This window comes from Malania oleifera, chromosome 5 (assembly GCF_029873635.1).
Source record: "Malania oleifera isolate guangnan ecotype guangnan chromosome 5, ASM2987363v1, whole genome shotgun sequence".
Classification (NCBI taxonomy): domain Eukaryota; kingdom Viridiplantae; phylum Streptophyta; class Magnoliopsida; order Santalales; family Ximeniaceae; genus Malania; species Malania oleifera.
Genome location: NC_080421.1, coordinates 81,515,721 through 81,534,318, shown reverse-complemented (window position 1 = coordinate 81,534,318; position 18,598 = coordinate 81,515,721). Strand labels below are relative to the sequence as shown.

Here is an 18,598-nt window from a genome sequence, read left to right as displayed (position 1 = left end):
GGTTTGACTTCAACATAGCCTACGTCCTAGCCCTTGGAAAAACCACCAAAGGATTCACTAAACTTGTTCCTTTAAAGAGCGGAACAAACATTTACAACACTCCTTGAGTAAGTCTAGAGCCCGCCTTCTCCAAACGATATTCCCTCGTCCGGTCACTCCTTACATAGGCTAGAGCCCACCTCTTTAAGCAATATCCCCTTACTTAGCCAACGATCCAAACAACCCTTGGAATCATCAATCTATAAGAAATAATTCAAATAGATGCGTACAAATAATGCTCACACAAAGAGCTGATTAGTACACTTTAGAAACTAATATACTTCAAAATCAAAATATCAAAATAATGAAGTAAGAAGCTCTATGTAAATATCACCGAGTTACTTCTCTTTGATGAGGATCAAAAACTTAAATCAGATTCTTCAGAGAAGTTGTAAAAGCTCAGAGATTTCTCAGAAATTTCGCACCAATTCAGAGCTTTTAAAACAAATAGCAAGAGTTTTGAGTAAAAGAGATCTTGAAAGAATTTTCAATGCTTGGTTGATTTGTTTCTCATAAACCATGTATATGTAGGCTTCAAAAACACTTTCATGCGTGCTCCCCAAGTTTACTTGGAGTGCCCCCAAAGTTTCCAAAAATATTAGGGCGCAAGTCAATTAGATTTGAAAAAGAGAAGTTTAAAAAATCTGCCCGTTGCCGTACTTCGGTTGCTTGAAGTGCAACCTCAGTAGACTAAGGTACGTTTAGTAGCCTGAAGACACAGGGTCAGGCGCCTGAAGGTACACTGTCTTGTTTATTTTCTTCAATAAAATCTTCAGTTGCCAGAAGATTTATCCTCAGTCGCCTGGACAGTATAAAAATACTTTCCTTCTTTCTTTTTCAAAGATATTTAGTTTCTTTGCTTTCTTACTTTTGAAAAACATTTTCCAGGGTATTAAAATAAAGTCTCTAAGTCCATATTTATCCCCTAATGAGCTTCATTTCATTCACAATGACATTTTTAACTTTGAAGTACTTACATGAAGATTTCCTAACAATATGAACATTTCCTGTTCTTTGAAACTTCATGATTATCTTGAAGCTTTAGGTTCATTTCTTCTTCAGATGTCTTCGTGCTTCCCGGTTTGATCACTTCTTAACACACCATACACCTTTTAAGCTTGATAGTGATCTTTTGAAGCTTCGTTGAGTTTGGCTTTTTCAGATTTGTGAAAACATCATTACTTGAACACATAATGTCATTAACCTTTTCTTCATTTGTCATCATCAAAACAAGAGGTGAAAGACTTATTAGGCTAATAGCTCCCACTCCTAGAGCTACTCAAGGATGTTATCAGGTGCCTCGTGGAGGTTAGTAAAGGAATACGACTCCAGCCAGAGTTTACGCCTTGACGCTGAGTGATGCTGAGATAGCCAGCGACATGGTGACAGGTATGGTTAGCATGCTTTCATTTAAAGTTATTGTATTATTTGATTCAGGGGCCACACACTCTTTCGTTTCTATGGAGTGTATTAAATTATGTGGGGTAGAAATGCAGTTATTAGACACTGAACTGTTAGTAATTACACTGATCGAGTCAGTAGTGAGGTGTAGTAGGGTGCTCCGAGGCTGTCCAGTTGATATTCAGGGGAATGTTTTGTTTGCTGATTTGATAATGCTAGACGTGCATGGGTTTGATGTAATATTTGGCATGGATTGATTAGTAGCTAACTTTGCCAGTATGGATTGTTGGTTGAAATAAGTGATTTTCATACCTCCAGAAAGACCAGAATTCAGGTTCATAGGGTCGAAAGTGCAATCCCCGCCTCAGTTAGTATTAGCCATCCAAGCAAGGAAACTGCTTCTGAGCGGTTGTCGGGGATTTGTGGCCTTTATTAAAGAAATGTTAGGGAATGAATTGAAACTTGCTAATACACCAGTGGTGAAGGAGATTTTAGATGTCTTTCCAGACGAGTTACCTGGTTTGTCTCTTGATCGTGAGGTGGATTTCCCTATCGATCTACTGCAGGGACAACGCCGATCTCTAAAGCTCCTTATAGAATGGTGCTAGCAAAATTGGGAGGACTTAAATATCAGTTGCTAGATTTGTTGGATAAGGGATTTATACGACCTAGTGTATCTCCATGGGGAGCTCTAGTATTATATGTAAAGAAGAAATACGAGACCATGAGGATGTGTATAGATTATAGGGAAGTTAATAAGGTAACAATCAAGAATAAGTATCCTCTACCCCGTATAGATGATTTATTTGACCAACTCCAGGGTACATGGATTTACTCCAAGATTGAACTCAGATTAAATTATCATCAAGTAAAGATAAGGGCAAAGGATGTATCGAAGACAGCCTTTCGAACTAGGTATGTGCATTATGAGTTTCTTGTTATACCTTTTGGTTTAATGAATGCTCCCGCAATATTCATGGATTTGATGAATGAAATCTTCCACTAATATTTAGACCAATTTGTTGTGGTTTTCATTGATGATATATTGGTCCATTCGAGGAGTTATGGGGAGCATGAGGCATATTTGAGATAGGTTCTTCAGATGCTTAGGGAGAAGAAGTTATATGCCAAGCTTAGAAAGTGTGAGTTATGGCTCGAGAAGGTTGCTTTTTTGGGGCTTATTATCTCAGGGGATGGAATTTTTGTGAAATCCCAAAAAATTTGAGGCAAAGGTGAATTAGGCTAGACCGAGGTACGTCTAGGAAATCAAGAATTTCTTAAGGCTGGTTGGTTATTACCTTCATTTTTTTAGGGATTCTCAGCGTTATTAGGGCCTCTGATGTGGTTAACTAGGAAGAATGTCAGGTTTGAATGGGATGACAGTTATGAGCAGAGCTTTCAGGAACTGAAGTAAAGGCTTGTCACGACATTGGTGTTGATCATACCATCAAGGAATAAGGGTTATGTTATCTAAGGTGATGCGTCCTTGAAAGGGCTCGATTGTGTATTGATACAACATGGTAGGGTTGTAGCTTATGCTTCTAGGCAATTGAAAGAATATGAAAAGAATTACCCTACCCATGATCTAGAATTGGCTACAGTAGTACATGCATAAAAGATTTGGAGGCATCACCTGTATGGTGAGAGGTGCGAGATATTCTCCGACCACAAAATTTTAAAGTACTCTTTCACTTAGAAAGAACTGAATATGAGACAGAGAAGATGGTTGGAGCTCATTAAGGATTTTTATTGTACTATTAGTTACCACCCAAGGAAAGCAAACGTGGTAGCTGATGTGCTGAGCAAAAAATCTGTGCAACCAGTATTGGTAAATATGGAGGTTCAGCACCCGATCTTGATGGATCTGGAGAGACTTGGTATAGAATTGATAGGTAGTGATCCTCAGGTATTCATTGTCAACTTAGTTGTGCAACTTACGTTACAGGAAAGGATAAAAGTTGCTCAGGAAGAGGATCCAGAATTAGTAGAAGTAATAGCCAGAGTACAGGATGGTCAGGAAGAGGAGTTTAGTATTTGAAATGACGCAGTTTTATGGTTCTATTCTAGATTATACGTTCCTACAAATGCTGATATTAGGAGGACAATTCTAGAGGAGGCTCATAGATCTTTATACACAGTTCATCCTGGTAGCACGAAAATGTATAGAGATCTGCGAGAGTTTTACTAGTGGTGTGGCATGAAGAAGGAGATTGCCGAATATGTAGCTCAGTGTTTGACGTGTCAGCAGGTTAAGGCTGAGTGGCAGTGGAAGTGGGATCACATATCTATGGATTTTGTTTCAGGTTTGCCATCAGCATTACATGGTCAGAATGCAATCTGGGTGATCGTGGATCATTTGACAAAGACTGTCCATTTCCTTCCCATTAAGATCAACTACTCCATGGAAAGATTGACGGAGATTTATATTCAAGAGATAGTCCACTCTCATGGTGTGCTAGTGTCTATAGTGTTAGATCAAGACCCGCATTTTACGTCACGATTTTGGAGGAGCTTGTAGGAAGCTCTGGGGTCTCAGTTATCTTTTTGCATGACATTCCATCCTCAGACGGATGGACAAACTGAGAGGACAATCCAGATATTGGAAGATATGCTTTGAGTGTGCATGCTAGATTTTGGGGGTAGTTGGACTCAATTTATGCCACTGGTGGAATTTGCATATAACAATAGCTATCAGGTCAGTATTGCATGACACCATTTGAGGCGCTCTATGGAAGAAGATGTCATTCTCCTTTATATTGGGACGAGATGGGTGAATGGCGAGTTGTGGGGCCAGAGTTAGTACAATAGGTGTATGATAAGATTTAGCTCATTAGAGATAGGATCAGTGCAACTTAGAGCCTGAAGAAGAGTGACTCACTCTAAAAATGAGCAAATTGGAAACTATCCCAAGTATAGGAGTTACGTCGTGTAATATTCAGCCCAAGGGCTAGATCGTCTCCTCAGGGAATGCGTTTTAATCTCAAGTTTTACATGTTTCCAATCGAAATTTAAAAGTTACTAAACTCAGTTTAGATTTGAGATTTTCAAGATTGTTTGAGATTCTTTTGACAAATTGAACGAACACACAAATTAAACCCTAATCCTAGCATGCACTGAATTAAATAACAAGAGCAGAAACCATATGTTAACAACCAAACAAGAATTGGAACATGCGTTAAACTTCGAAATAGAAACTAAAGACGGTAACTTTAACACATAACTAAAACATGCAATAATGGAGAATCAATCAAACACATACACGAACGATAAAAATTGAACCTTTAACAAAATCAAGAGCTTGAACCAAAATCACAATTTAAGCACAACCAAGAACTCAGACATAAATTAAGATTTAACAACCTAAACTAAATTGAACACAATAAAAATGAAAACTTTAATAAGACTTGACCTTCAATCAAAAATTAAATGCAAATGCGAACTTAATGAAAATTTAAGCTTAGACAACTCAAATGATAACAGAACACGAAAAAAATATGAGCTTTAATAAAATGGACCCTAAACTAAATCGAGCTTCGAAAAAAAAAAAATTTGAAAAGAACAACTATTTTAATTTTCTAAGGACAAATTTTTTTTTCTTTTTGTATTTTATTCTTTTATTCTTATTTTTAGAACCAAACAGGACTTAAGCAAGTAATGAAATACTGAACTACTATTAAATCTACCACTAAAATTACTAGAGAAGATAAATAAATAAATGCTGCAATGATAATAAAATACTCTAAGTAACATTTAAAATTTAAACTTTTAAATAACTTTAATAAATTAAAAAAATAATACTATCCAACTTAACAATAAAAGAAAAAAAAGAAAAGAAAAGAGAGAGAGAGAGAGAGAGAGAGAGAGAGCCATCGGATGGCTGCTGTGGAGCAGAAGTTGCTCTAGTGTCTGTTGCTATTAGATGGCTCACGGCAGCAGCTGGGGTGGTTGCAGTGCCCTGGAGGATGGCTGGTGTGTGGTCGGATCAGCTGAAGCAGGTGGTGGCGGTTGGCAGCAGGGGTGATTGCTATGTTGTAGTAGTTGGAGTGTTCGGGGAATACTAGCAGCAGCAGCAGGAACTAGGAGATGAATAGGTGTGGCAGTTTGGTCTTGGGGTGGAGCTAGTCTCGGGTTTATGGGCTAGCAGCAGAGAGAAATAACAACAGCTTTTGGAGGGAGAGAAGAGAAGCAGCGGAGGAACAGGAAACTGAGAGAGGAGGGGAAGATAGGGGAGAACAAGAGGGAAAATGAGAAATTGAGGGTAGGGAAGAGAGCAGAAAATTAAGGGAGACAAGGGAAAGAGAGGTAAAGCCGAAAGAGAGACTGAAATAGGGGGAGAGAAAAGGAGAGAAAGAGAGAGAGAGAGAGAGAGAGAGAGAGAGAGAGAGAGAGAGAGAGAGAGAGAGAGAGAGAAAGAGAGAGAGAGAGAGAGAGAGAGAGACCAGGGAGAAGGGTGCTCGGGGGTGCGCTATGGCCGACAAGGAAAAAAAAAAGAAAGAAAGTAAGCTTCCAACTAGACTCTTGAAGTAATTGGGGTCAACATCTCCTTGCTCATTCTTTCTCAATTCCAATCCCGTTTCAATTGGAGTTGTCTCAAGATTGCATTTGTCCATCCCAAACTTCTCCAATACTTCTTTTGTATAATGGCTCTGGGAGATGAAGATTTTCTTCTTGCTTTGCATGACTTCTATGCTAAGAAAATGAGCTATCGAGCCAATATCCGTCATTTCAAATTCTTTGACCATGTTCCTCTTAAAATCGGCAAACATCTCTGGATTGTTTCCAGTGAACATCATATCATCAACATATAGGCAGGCTATCAGCATGTTTTCATCTGTCTCCATCTTCACATATAGCGCATGCTCGTAGGGACACTTCTTAAATCCATTCTTTTAGAAATAGTCATCAATCCCCATGTTCCATGCACGAGGTGCCTGCTTCAAGCCATAAAGTGCTTTGTTCAGTTTGTACACTTTATCTTCTTTGCCCTTTTCACATATCCAGGTGGCTGATCAATATAGATCTCTTCTTCCAAAAACCCATGCAAAAATGTTAATTTCACATCCATCTAGTAAATCTTCCATCCATTTTGTACTAATAGTGAAATTAGTAATCTGATAGTTTCAAGCCTGGCAACCGGAGTAAAGATTTCTCCATAATCAATCCCTTCTTTCTGCCTGTCGTCCTTGGCAACAAGTCTTGTTTTTTATCTCCAGACTTCTCCTTGAGCATTCTTCTTGGTCTTGTAGACTCATTTCACACCACTAGTTTTGTAGCCCTTCAAGAGATTTGTTAGCCCCCAAGTCTTATTCTTCTCAATGGATTGAATCTCCTTATCCATCTCTTTTCCCCTAATTCTTCTTTGTTAGCCTCCTCAAAGCTAACCAGGTTGCTAGTCAACAATAGACAATATAGAGTAACATACTCTTCTATAGGTTCTATAGCTTCACACAGATCAGCTAGATTATGGGCTCTTCTAGGCCTCATGTCTGAGATTTCACACTCAATTGGTGATGGAGCTTCATTCCTTTGTGGTGAACCATGTGGAGGTGTCTGCAACTCGAGAACTTGTGACTCAATAACCACTTCTCTTGTCTATGTGGGTTCTTCTCCTTCAAGTGTCAATTCCGCATCTTTGGAAGATTCACCTTGCTCCCACTTTTAGGATTCATTTTCTTCAAAAATGACATCCCTATTAGCTTTCTTGTTGATGGGAATTTATAGTCGATATCCCATGGTTCTATCGCCATATCCAACAAGGATATATTTTTCTCTTTTATCTTCCAACTTTGTCTTTCTTGCCTCTGGGATCTTGGCATAGGCTGTGGAGCCAAATACTCCAAGATGACTCACGCTAGGCTTGTGAATACTCCAGGCTTCATGTGGTGTCTTTGTATCAAGACTCTTTGTAGGACACCAGTTAAGTAGATAGACTGCACATGATACTGCTTCTATCCAAAAACCCTTGAGCACATTCTTATCCATTAACATGCTCCTGGCTATGTTGAGGATCGTGCGGTTCTTCCACTCAGCAACACCGTTCAATTGAGGAGTGTAGGTCGGTGTGAATTGTTCATAAATCCCTTATTGCCTGAGGAATTCTAGGAAAGTTTCATCCTTATACTCTCCTCCTTGGTCTGATTGAAGTGACTTGATGCAATAGCCACTTTGTTTCTCGATAAGAGCTTTGAACTGTTTGAACTTATCAAACACCTCTGACTTCCTTTTCAAGAAGTAGACCCAAGTCTTCCTACTCTAATCGTTAATGAAGGTGAGGAAGTATTGGTTTTGTCCATTTGAAAATGGCCTCAATGGACCACACACATCTGTGTGAACTAGCTAAAGCGACATAGTAGATCTCCAGTCAGCATGCTTTCTAAAGTTATTTTGATGTTGTTTGCTCTGAACACAGCTTCCACATATCACATTTGTGTGGTCGATGTTGTGTATGTAATGACCTGCTTAATTTCTATACAATTTTTTTCCATAATATAATAAAACCAACATAACAAATTCAGCAGATCATAATCGACCTATACCCATGGGTATCAGGGATACAATAGAACACAATACAGAAGCCTAAGCAGCAGGAAAACATATAATCAAATACATCCCGTAATATAATTAAATACAAAAACCAGAGTTTACTATATCCATAATTCAAATCCCAAAGCATCCACAAACCAGTCATAGGGTCGTTTCCTATGAAATCTAATCGACCCTACCAAAAAGACTTACCCTTTGAAAAGGGCATATCAAGTGAAACTATCTTAGCGGAGCTTTATCCACTCTCCTATTTGGGGCTCCTGAAATGTTAAGATAATTTTAGGCGAGGCACCTCTCGGTAAGGGAAATAAACTAATACCAGTGTGTGGCAACATGAGTATTTCCGTGTTATATGTAAAATCATACATAAATATATTTAGTAAAACTAACTGTATCATAACTGGAAAACATGCATAATCATAACATAGAAGAATATACTGAGTTTCCATAACATAATCCATCTTTTACAATGATAATAATATGAAAACAACCCTGGTAGGTTAGCTAGCTAATGTCATGTATAACCCCCACATGGCTGGGTTGTGTGGCCCGAATGCAGGACCTGACAATGGCTGGCCGACCACTGCCAAGTAAAAGTAAATGTCTGTAAGTATGATGGGTCTATCAGACTAGTCCGTACACCAAGGCGCCAACACTTTAATAACCACATCGATTATCCATCCTCACCTTGCCCCGTACGACAACGATAACACAAATATCATGACAATCGTGACCACATAACTACGGTACCGTGTCTAGTGTAAGCCTAAACCAAGCCAACCAGGTTCTGAAAACATATATCATATTCCAAAATGTGATACATCATTATTCCATAGTAAGAATTATCGCCTCACTATCATCATATCACATTTTTATACAAAGTGAAAAATCATCGGCCTGTACGTCAACATTTCATATTTTATCAATCACGGCTCGTACGTCGCATCACATAACAAATAAGAGGCTCAGCCCGTACGCTGGCTCAATCACATCAATAGCTCGGACCATACACTGAAATATCATATCAATAACTCGGCCTGTACGCCGGCATATCATATAGAAATATTCTCGGCCCGTACGTCGGTTTTTCCATTGTAAAACTCTACATTTTCTAAAAAAAAAGAGCATTTCACAATAAATCTTACTCATGCCACATAGAATGGGCATTAGGTATATTTAAACATATCATCATTTATCATAGTATTTCCCAACATAAAATATACATTTATATTCATTTTCCTAAAACCAAATATTGTAAAATTATACATACGTTTTCATAAAATTACTAGCTTAGTTTATCCCCTTACCTGATTCCTGAAAAAACCCCTTAAATGATCCACTCAGCATCCTCTGCGTTCCCTGGTCAACACCCTAAAAAAAGCATCTCCCAGAACTAAACTTCAGTATTTCTACGCGTACTATGCTTTCTACAACTCTCGAAAATTCAAATACTGAGTAGAAAGCCTTACCCTAGATTTGGGATGGTTTCCAACTCAGCCCCACCGATGATCTACCCCGGCAGATATGCAAAGAACTTTCCCAGGAGTGTCGTGATAGCTTCGGATCGTCGAACTGATGAGAATCCAGCTCGAGATCTTAGAGAGAAGGAATGAGGGATGAAAATATAGAGAGAGAAGGAGTTTCTCGCATAATTTCTGCTGAAAAATCCGATTTTAGCATACTTATAATCTAGACCCAAAAATTCCTGCTATCCCCCTTTAAATTTCCATTTTATTTTTCCCTCTTTATTATTTAAATACTTAAATTCATTGGCTCACTACATTCTCCACTCTTTATAAAAATTTCATCCTCGAAATTTACTATTCATGTAATTCATTATCCCTTGAAACAAAAAGGTCTACTTATTTTATTACTTACCCTCACTTATGACGAAGGAATATCGTGGTTACATTCCAAGTCCTGGGAGATTACATATACAAAATAAAATTTCCCTCAAAACTAAAATACCACTTACTAATTAAACTATTACATGTACTTGCAAAAAGAAATATTACCTAACTACTTACATTTTACCCGGTTAAACCTCTTGAAATAATTGTGGATACTTCTGCTTCATTTGCTCCTCAGACTCCCAACAAGCTTTCTCTATTGCATGATTTCTCCACAAAACTTTTACCAAAGGAATCTTCTTATTACGTAGTTCTTGCTCTTTCCTATCCAGAATTTGTACTAGCACCTCCTCATAAACTAGTGAATCATTGAACTCTAATTCACCATAACTGATCACGTGAAAAGGGTCTGGGACGTATTTCCTCAACATGGAAACGTGGAATACGTCGTGAATCCTGGATAACACAAGTGGCAAAGCTAGCCTGTAGGCAACCGGCCCCACTTTCTTTAGTATCTCAAATGGACCGACGAACCTAGGGCTAAGTTTACCTTTCTTTACAAATCACATAACCCCTTTTAGCGGAGCTATTTTCAAGAACACATGATCACTAGCATCAAATTCCAATTTTCTGCGATTGGTATCAGCATGACTCTTCTGTCGATTCTGAGCTGCATTAATTCTATCTCTGATGAGTCGGACCTTATCATACGTTTGCTGAACTAATTTCGGCCCTACAACTCGCCACTCACCCATCTCATCCCAATATAAAGGAGAATGACATCTCCTATTATACAGTGCCTCAAATGGTGTCGTGCCAGTGCTGCTCTTATAACTGTTATTCTATGCAAATTCTACCAGCAGCATAAATTGAGTCCAACTACCTCCAAAATCCAACACATATGCTCAAAACATATCTTCTAATATCTGAATCATCCTCTCAGTCTACCCGTCTGACTTAGGATGAAATGTTGTGCTAAAGGATAACTAAGACCTCAAGGCTGCCTACAACTTCTTCCAAAAATGTGACGTAAAACGTAGGACTTGGTCTGATACAATAAACACTGGCACACCATGAGAACAGACTATCTCTTGAATATATATCTCTGCCAGTATGTCCATGGAGTAGCTGATCTTGATAGGTAATAAATGGGCGGTCTTGGTCAAACGATCTACAATCACCCAAATTGCATTTTGACCATGTAAAGCATATGACAGCCCTGAAACAAAATCCATGGATATATGATCCCACTTCCATTCTGGGATAAAAAGTGGCTGCAATTGATCTTCCAACCTCTGGTGCTCAACTTTTATCTGGTGACACGTCAGACACTGTGCTACATATTCAGCATTATCCTTTTTCATACCACTCCACCAAAAAGACTCACGGAGATCCCCATACATTTTTGTGCGGCCAGGATGGACTGTGTACAAAGATCGATGAGCCTCCTCTAAGATAGTCTTCCTGATGTTAGCATTAGCAGGAACACATAATCTGGAACAGAACCGTAAAGCCCCGTCATCTGTAATACTAAACTCTTCCCCCTGACCATTTTGTACCCTAACCATCACCTCTGCCAATTCTGGATCATCTTTCTTAGCAGCTTTAATCTTTTCCAGTAGAGTAGGCTACACCACTAAACTAGTGATACCTGCCTGAGAACCATTCTCAACCATTTCTATGCCAAGTTTCTCAAAATCCATCATAATCGGATACTGAATCTCTATAACTTCTAATGTTGGTCCCACAGACTTCCTGCTCAAAGCATTAGTTACCACGTTCGCCTTCCCTAGGTGGTAACTGATAGTGCAGTCAAAATCTTTAATAAGTTCCCACCACCTTCTTTGCCTCATATTCAGTTCCTTCTGAGTGAAAAAAGTACTTTAAGATCTTGTGATCGGAGAAGATTTCACACTGTTCTCCATACAGGCAATGCCTCCAAATTTTCAATGCGTGTACTACTGCAGCCAATTCAAGATCATGGGTAGGGTAGTTCTTCTCATATTCTTTCAACTACCTAAATGCATATGCTACCACCTTACCATGTTGCATCAATACACACTCAAGTCCTTTCAAGGATGCATCACTATAGATAACAGAACCCTTACCCCCAGATGGGATTGTCAACACTAGAGCCGCGATGAGTCTCTGTTTTAACTCCTGCAAACTCTGCTCACAGCTATCATCCCACTCAAATCTGACATTTTTCCTAGTCAGTCGTGTCAGAGGCCCTGATAACGCTGAGAACCCCTCAACAAAACGACAGTAATAACTGGCTAGTCCCAAGACTCTCCTGATCTCCTGGACGTTCTTTAGTCTAATCCAATTCACTACTGCATCAATCTTAATGGGATCCATAGAAATACCATCTCCTGAAATAACATGCCCTAAAAACACAACTTTATTGAGTCAGAATGCACATTTATTAAATTTTGCGTGCAACTTCTTTTCCTGGAGTATCTGTAGAACCAGCCTTAAATGTGTCTTATGCTCCTTATAGCTCATCGAATAAACCAGTACATCATCAATAAAAAAAACCACAAACTGATCTAAATATTGGTGAAAGATCCTATTCATAAAATCCATAAATACCGCAGGAACATTCGTCAAACCAAACGGCATAACAAGGAACTCATAAGGCCGATACCTGGTCCTGAAAGCTGTCTTTGAAATGTCTTCTACTTTCACTTTCACCTAATGATAGCCTGGTCTGAGGTCAATCTTGGAATAAACTCGTGTACCCTGGAGCTGGTTGAATAAATCATTTATACGAGGTAAAGGATACTTGTTCTTGATGGTCACCTTATTAAGCTCTCTATAATCTATACACATCCTCATTAACCCGTCTTTCTTCTTCACAAATAGTACTAGAGCTCCTCAGGGAGATACACTGCATCGTATGAAGCCATTATCAGGCAAATCCTAGAACTAAGTGTTCAATTCAGCCAACTCTACTGGCGTCATTCGATAAGATGCATTAGAAATCAGCATTGTACCTAGAAGTAGATCTATAGGGAAATCTATCTCCCGATCGGGTGGCAAGCCCGGTAACTCATCTAGAAAAATATTTGTAAATTCCTTTACTACTGGCATACTAGCAAGCTTTAAATCATTTTCTTACATTTCCTTCACAAAGGCCACGAATCCCTGGCAATCACTCAGTAGTAGTCTCCTCGCCTGAATAGCTAAAACTAACTGAGGTAGGGATTGAACTCGCGACCCTACAAACTTAAATTTTGGTTTTCCTAGAGGTCTAATTATTACTTCTCGTGAATGGCAATCAATACTTACAAAATTACCTACTATCCAGTCCATGCCGAATATGACATCAAACCAGTGCATGTCCAGTACTATCAAATCAGCATACAAAATCTTCCCTTGGATATCAATTAGAAAGTTTCGGAGCACCCTATTACACCTTACCACTGACCCGGTCAGTGTAGATACCAACAACCTCGTATCTAATAATTGTGTTTCTGCCCCACATAATCTAATGCACTCCAAGGATACAAACGAATGCGTACCCCCAGAATCAAATAATGCAATAACTTTAAAGGAAAGCATGCTAACCATACTTGTCACCATGTCACCGGCTGTCTCAGTATCACCCGACGTCAAAGTAAAAACTTTGGCTGAGCTGTATTCCTCTGCTAGCCTCCACGTGGTGCTTGATAGCCTCCTTGATATGATCTAGGAGCTGAAGCAACATATGGTGGTGTAGGGCAATCACACATTAAATGCCCATGTCTACCGCAGCGATAGTAGACAGCTCGTCCCAGTCGACACTCTCCCCAATGCCTCCTCCCACAAGTCTGACAGACATGAGGATTCTGCATCGCCTGCACCTTATAATCCCCAACCACCTGCCTCTGTCCTCTACCGTAGTTTCCTCTCCTCCACAAACCCTGCCTAAAACCCTGCTGAAAGCCAGATGACACAGATCTCTTCTTCTGTTCTTGCTCCTCTGCGTCCATACGCTCTCTAATCTCAACCAAAGCTCCTCTATCGACCAACTCAGCAAAGTCCTGTATCTTCAGCACTACAACCTGCTTGAATATACCTTGCCTCAAACATCTCTCAATCTGTCTCGCCTTCTTAATTTCATTAGGAACAATATACGGAGAAAATCGTGAGAGCTCTATAAACCGTGCCGCATACTGTTGTACTGACAGCAAATTCTGTTTCAGGTTTAGGAACCTTTTCACTTTAACTTCCCTAACAGTGGCTGGGAAATACCTGTCAAAGAATAAATCTTTAAATTGGTCCCAAGTTATAGCTATCGACATCGTCCTCTGCTGCTCCAGAAGCCTCACAGCAGTCCACCTTCTCTCGGCCTCCCCCGTCAGTTTATAGGTGGCAAAGAAGACCATCTGTTCCTCCACACACTGTAGCACTTCCAAATCTTTCTCAGTCTCTTGCATCCAATTTTCAGCAACTGCAGGATCGACTCCCCCTGAAAATGCTAGAGGATTCATCTTATTAAACTTCTCAATTGTGCAACTATGCCCTGCAAACAGACCTCCCTGCTCTCTAGAGCTCCTAGCGATCTCAGTCATAACCTACTAAGCCACACTACGTAAAACTGTGTCAGAATTAGCCCCGCCTACAGTCGAGGGCCCTGCTCCATCACTACCACGCGCATGGGCACTACCTTCTCCAGGGTCCATCCTAAAAAACAATAAACATGATTTAGATACCTATTCCCATATTTCACTCACCTAACATAGTCCCTTATCTTAATAACCCCATCCTATTTCTAAATCCACTTCTACATTCTAGGAACACAACCCGACTATAGCTTATTGTAGTTTTCCTGAAATCATCACCCTAGGAAAAACACAGAAACTATCACGGAAGTCCTGCCTCTAGACTGTAGAACAACCTTTAAATAATTTTCCTATACTCTGGTAGCGTATCCTGCTGCACTCTAAAGTCTATAGAACCTAGCAACCTAGGCTTTGATACCAAACTATAATGACCTGCTTAATTTCCATACATTTTTTCGATAATATAATAAAACCAACATGACAAATTCAACAGATCATAATTGACCTATACCTGTGGGTAGCAGGGATACAACATAACACAATAGGGAAGCCTAAGCAACACGAAAACATATAATCAAATACATCCTGTAATATCATTAAATACAAAAATCAAAGTTTTCTATATCCATAATACAAATCCCAAAGCATCCACAAACCGGTCATAGGGTCGTTTCCCATAAAATCTAGCTAACCCTATAAACAAGACTTACCCTTTGAAAAGGCCAGATCAGGTGAAACTATCTCAATGGAGCTTTATCCGCTCTCCTATCTAGGGCTCTTGAAATGTTCAGATAATTTAGGGTGAGAAACCTCTCAGTAAGGAAAATAAACTAATACCAGTGTGTGGTAATATGAATATTTCTGTGTTATATGTAAAATGATACATAAATATATTTAGTAAAACTGACTGTATCATAACTGAAAAACATGCATAATCAAAACATAGTAGAATATACTGAGTTTCCATAACATAATCCATCTCTTATAATGATAATAACACGAAAACAACCCTGATTGGTTAGCTGGCTAATGTCATGTATTACCCCCATATGACTGGGTTGTATGGCCTGAAGGCGAGACCTGACAATGGCTAACCGATCACTACCAAGTCAAAGTAAATGTCTGTAAGTACGATGGGTTTGTCATACTGGTCCGTACACCTGGGCGCCAACACTTCAATAACCACATTGACTATCCATCCTCACGCTGCCCCATACGACAGCGATAATACAAATATCACAATAATCGTGACCACATAGCTACGGTACTATGTCTAGTGTAAGCCTAAACCAAGTCAACCAGGTTCTGATAACATATATCATATTCTAAACTGTGATACATTATTATTCCATAGTAATAATTATCAACTCACTATCATCATATCACATTTCATATACAAAGTGAAAAATCATCGGTCCGTCCGCCAAAATTTCATATTTTATCAATCACGGCCCGTACGCTGCATCACATAACAAATAAGAGGCTCGGCCCGTACGCTGGCTTAATAACATTAATAGCTCGGCCCATACACCGGCATATCATATCAATAGCTCGGCCCGTACACTGGCATACCATATGGAAATATTCTCAGCTCGTATGCCCGTTTTTCCATTGTAAAACTCTACATTTTATCAGAAAATAGTATTTCATAATAAATCTTTTTCATGCCATACAGAATGGGTATTAGGTATATTTAAACACATCATCATTTATCACAGTATTTCCCAAGATAAAATATACATATATATTCAGTTTCTTGAAACCAAATATTGTAAAATTATACATACATTTTCATAAAATTACTAGCTTAGTTTATCCCCTTACTTGATTCTTGAAAAAGCCCCTTAAACGATCCACTCAACACCCGCTGGGTTCCCCGGTCAACACCTTGAAAACAACATCTCCCAGAACTAAACATTAGTATTTCTACGCGTACTATGCATTCTACAAGTGTCAAAAAGTCAAATACTGAGTAGAAAGTCTTACCCTGGATTTGGGATGGTTTCCAACTCAGCCCCACTGACTATCTACTTCGGTAGATATGCAGAGAACTTCTCCAGGAGTGTCGTGGTGGCTTCGGATCATCGAACCGCTGAGAATTTCACCCGAGATTTTAGAGAGAAGGAAGGAAGGATGAAAATCTAGAGAGAAGGAGTTTCTCGCGTAATTTCTGCTGAAAAATCTGTTTTTAGCATACTTATACACTAGCCTTCGTCGACAAGCCACATCACCTCGTCGACGAGGTCATGAACACAACTCATCGACAAACTCTCTCCTCGTCGACGAAATTCAGAATCACCAAAATCCTCTCGATATCTTCTTGTCAACGAAGCGCACCTTTGTCAACGAGCCTTATACGCGACGTTGTCGACGAACATGAAGTATGCTCTCCCCCTTTAAATTTCCATTTTCTTTTTCCCTCTTTATTATTTAAATACTTAAATTCTTCGGATCACTACCGGGTAAGCCTGTCACCATCTTCTTGCTTCCCAACTGTTTCAAACTTTCAAAATTCATATGTCCGTACCTAAGATGCCATAGCCAATCTTTGATGATAGCGCTTAAAAAATCTTGGCGTATCATGTTGAATGGCGAGTGGAAACATTCAATTCTTTTCCATTAGTACTCCAGTAACGAGTTTACCTCGAGCGTCTGTTATCACCATCTACTTATCTTTAAGGCTAATTCGGTAGCCCTTCTCCACAACGTGTCTGAGATTAAGTATATTAGTCTTAATGACTGGCACATAGTATAGGTTGGAGATAAAAGCATGGTCTCCATCCTTCCTCTTGATTAAGACATGTCCCCTTCCTGAAATTGGGACTTTAGAAAGATCAAACAAATGATATCTCTCCCTGAACTTTCTCATTAAGTTCATTAAATAGGTTCTTTCTACCAGTCATGATATTGTTGGTTCCAGAATCATGGTACCAAACATTTTAGTTCTGGTGGGTTGAATTGTGTGCCATCAGCATCAACAATTCTCCTTTGGCTTTCTCCTTTTTGCAAAGTTAGCATTTTCATTTACTTCATGATTTTTGGGATTACCTCTGCACTCATTACTGTAGTGTTCATACTTGTGGTTGTTGTAGCACTAAATGTTTCTCATGTCTACATTCGGGAGGTTATTGTATGCCCCTCTTCTTCCTTGTCATGTGCCTCATAGGACATAGTTTTGATAATTGCATCCTTCTCTAGTGGGACCTATTCATCCTCTACCGCCTTCTCTAGATTCAAAATTTTCAAAATTTTTTTCACGAGATCCTCAACCTCGTCCTTTTCCTCGTTATGACGTCCCCCCTTTGTCGTATCTATCTGTAGTGAGAGACAACTTCGTTTGAAGGGCTTGTTCTAGTACTTTATCTTCACTCCTTCTACTGACCTTTTGCTCATGGTCTTGGAGTTAGCCCATAAGTTGTTCTACGGACAAGGTTTCTAGATTTTTTGTTTCTTCCATGATCACAACTATATAATTAAAACTTGGATCCAAAAATCACAACATTTTCTCACAAATTCTCTCGTTGTTAAGAGTCTCTCCATTTCTTCTCAATTGATTGGATACTACCATAACTCATGTATTACAGCGATAGTTTCAGTAGATTTCATTATTGAAGATTCGAAATCACCTCACAATGTTTGAAAATGAATTTTCTTCACTTTATTGCACCTTTGTGTGTTCGATGGAGAGGGTCCCAAACTTCTTTGGATGTTTTGGAGAGGCAATGATTTCCAACGTGGCCTCATCAAGGCCTTGGTAGATTATGGATTTCGCCTTACAATCCTTCTTTTGATCAGCTCGCAAGGTCATTCTTTGACCATCGGACATAGCTGCATCGGCTTCTTTTGATAGGCTTTCTCTATACCCATGTTCAATGATGTCCATGACATCCTGAGCACCAAGAAGGGCTCTCATTTAAATAGACTAGTGGTCATAGTTCTCTCGTGTCAACTTTGGAATAACAGCTTGTGTAGTACCGTTAGCCATTAAATTTAATATATATATATATATATATTGAAAAAAAATCCAGAGTGATAGAGATAGATTTTGGAAAATCTAAAGCCACCAATGTGTTGAGAAGGTCGAAAAACTTTAGGAACCAATTTTGGATTGCAAAGAACTAGTCAAAATAGTATTGAACCAACTAAAAAACAATTTTTGACCGGTTTGACTTAGATCGATTTTTCTTAATGGAGATAAAGTGCGTTAGATATTACCGT

The 18,598-nt window shown here is 39.1% G+C and overlaps 1 protein-coding gene across 1 annotated transcript; it reads right to left on the bottom strand.

Moving 5' to 3' along the window:
- Nucleotides 1–13,483: 13,483 nt before the first annotated feature.
- On the bottom strand, nucleotides 13,484–14,389 carry LOC131156021 (uncharacterized). The gene is made up of 2 exons (XM_058109474.1): nucleotides 14,220–14,389; nucleotides 13,484–14,069 (listed from the first exon to the last, which is right to left on the bottom strand). Exons 1-2 carry the CDS (start codon nucleotides 14,387–14,389, stop codon nucleotides 13,484–13,486), a joined length of 756 nt encoding a protein of 251 aa, XP_057965457.1.
- Between the last annotated feature and the right edge of the window lie 4,209 nt (nucleotides 14,390–18,598).

Coding starts and splice junctions, on each gene's coding strand:
- LOC131156021 (XM_058109474.1), bottom strand. CDS start 14,389: ATGACTGAGATCGCTAGGAGCTCTAGAGAGCAGGGAGGTCTGTTTGCA. Junction 14,070..14,219: donor AAAGATTTGGAAGTGCTACA/GTGTGTGGAGGA, acceptor ATTCTTTGACAG/GTATTTCCCAGCCACTGTTA.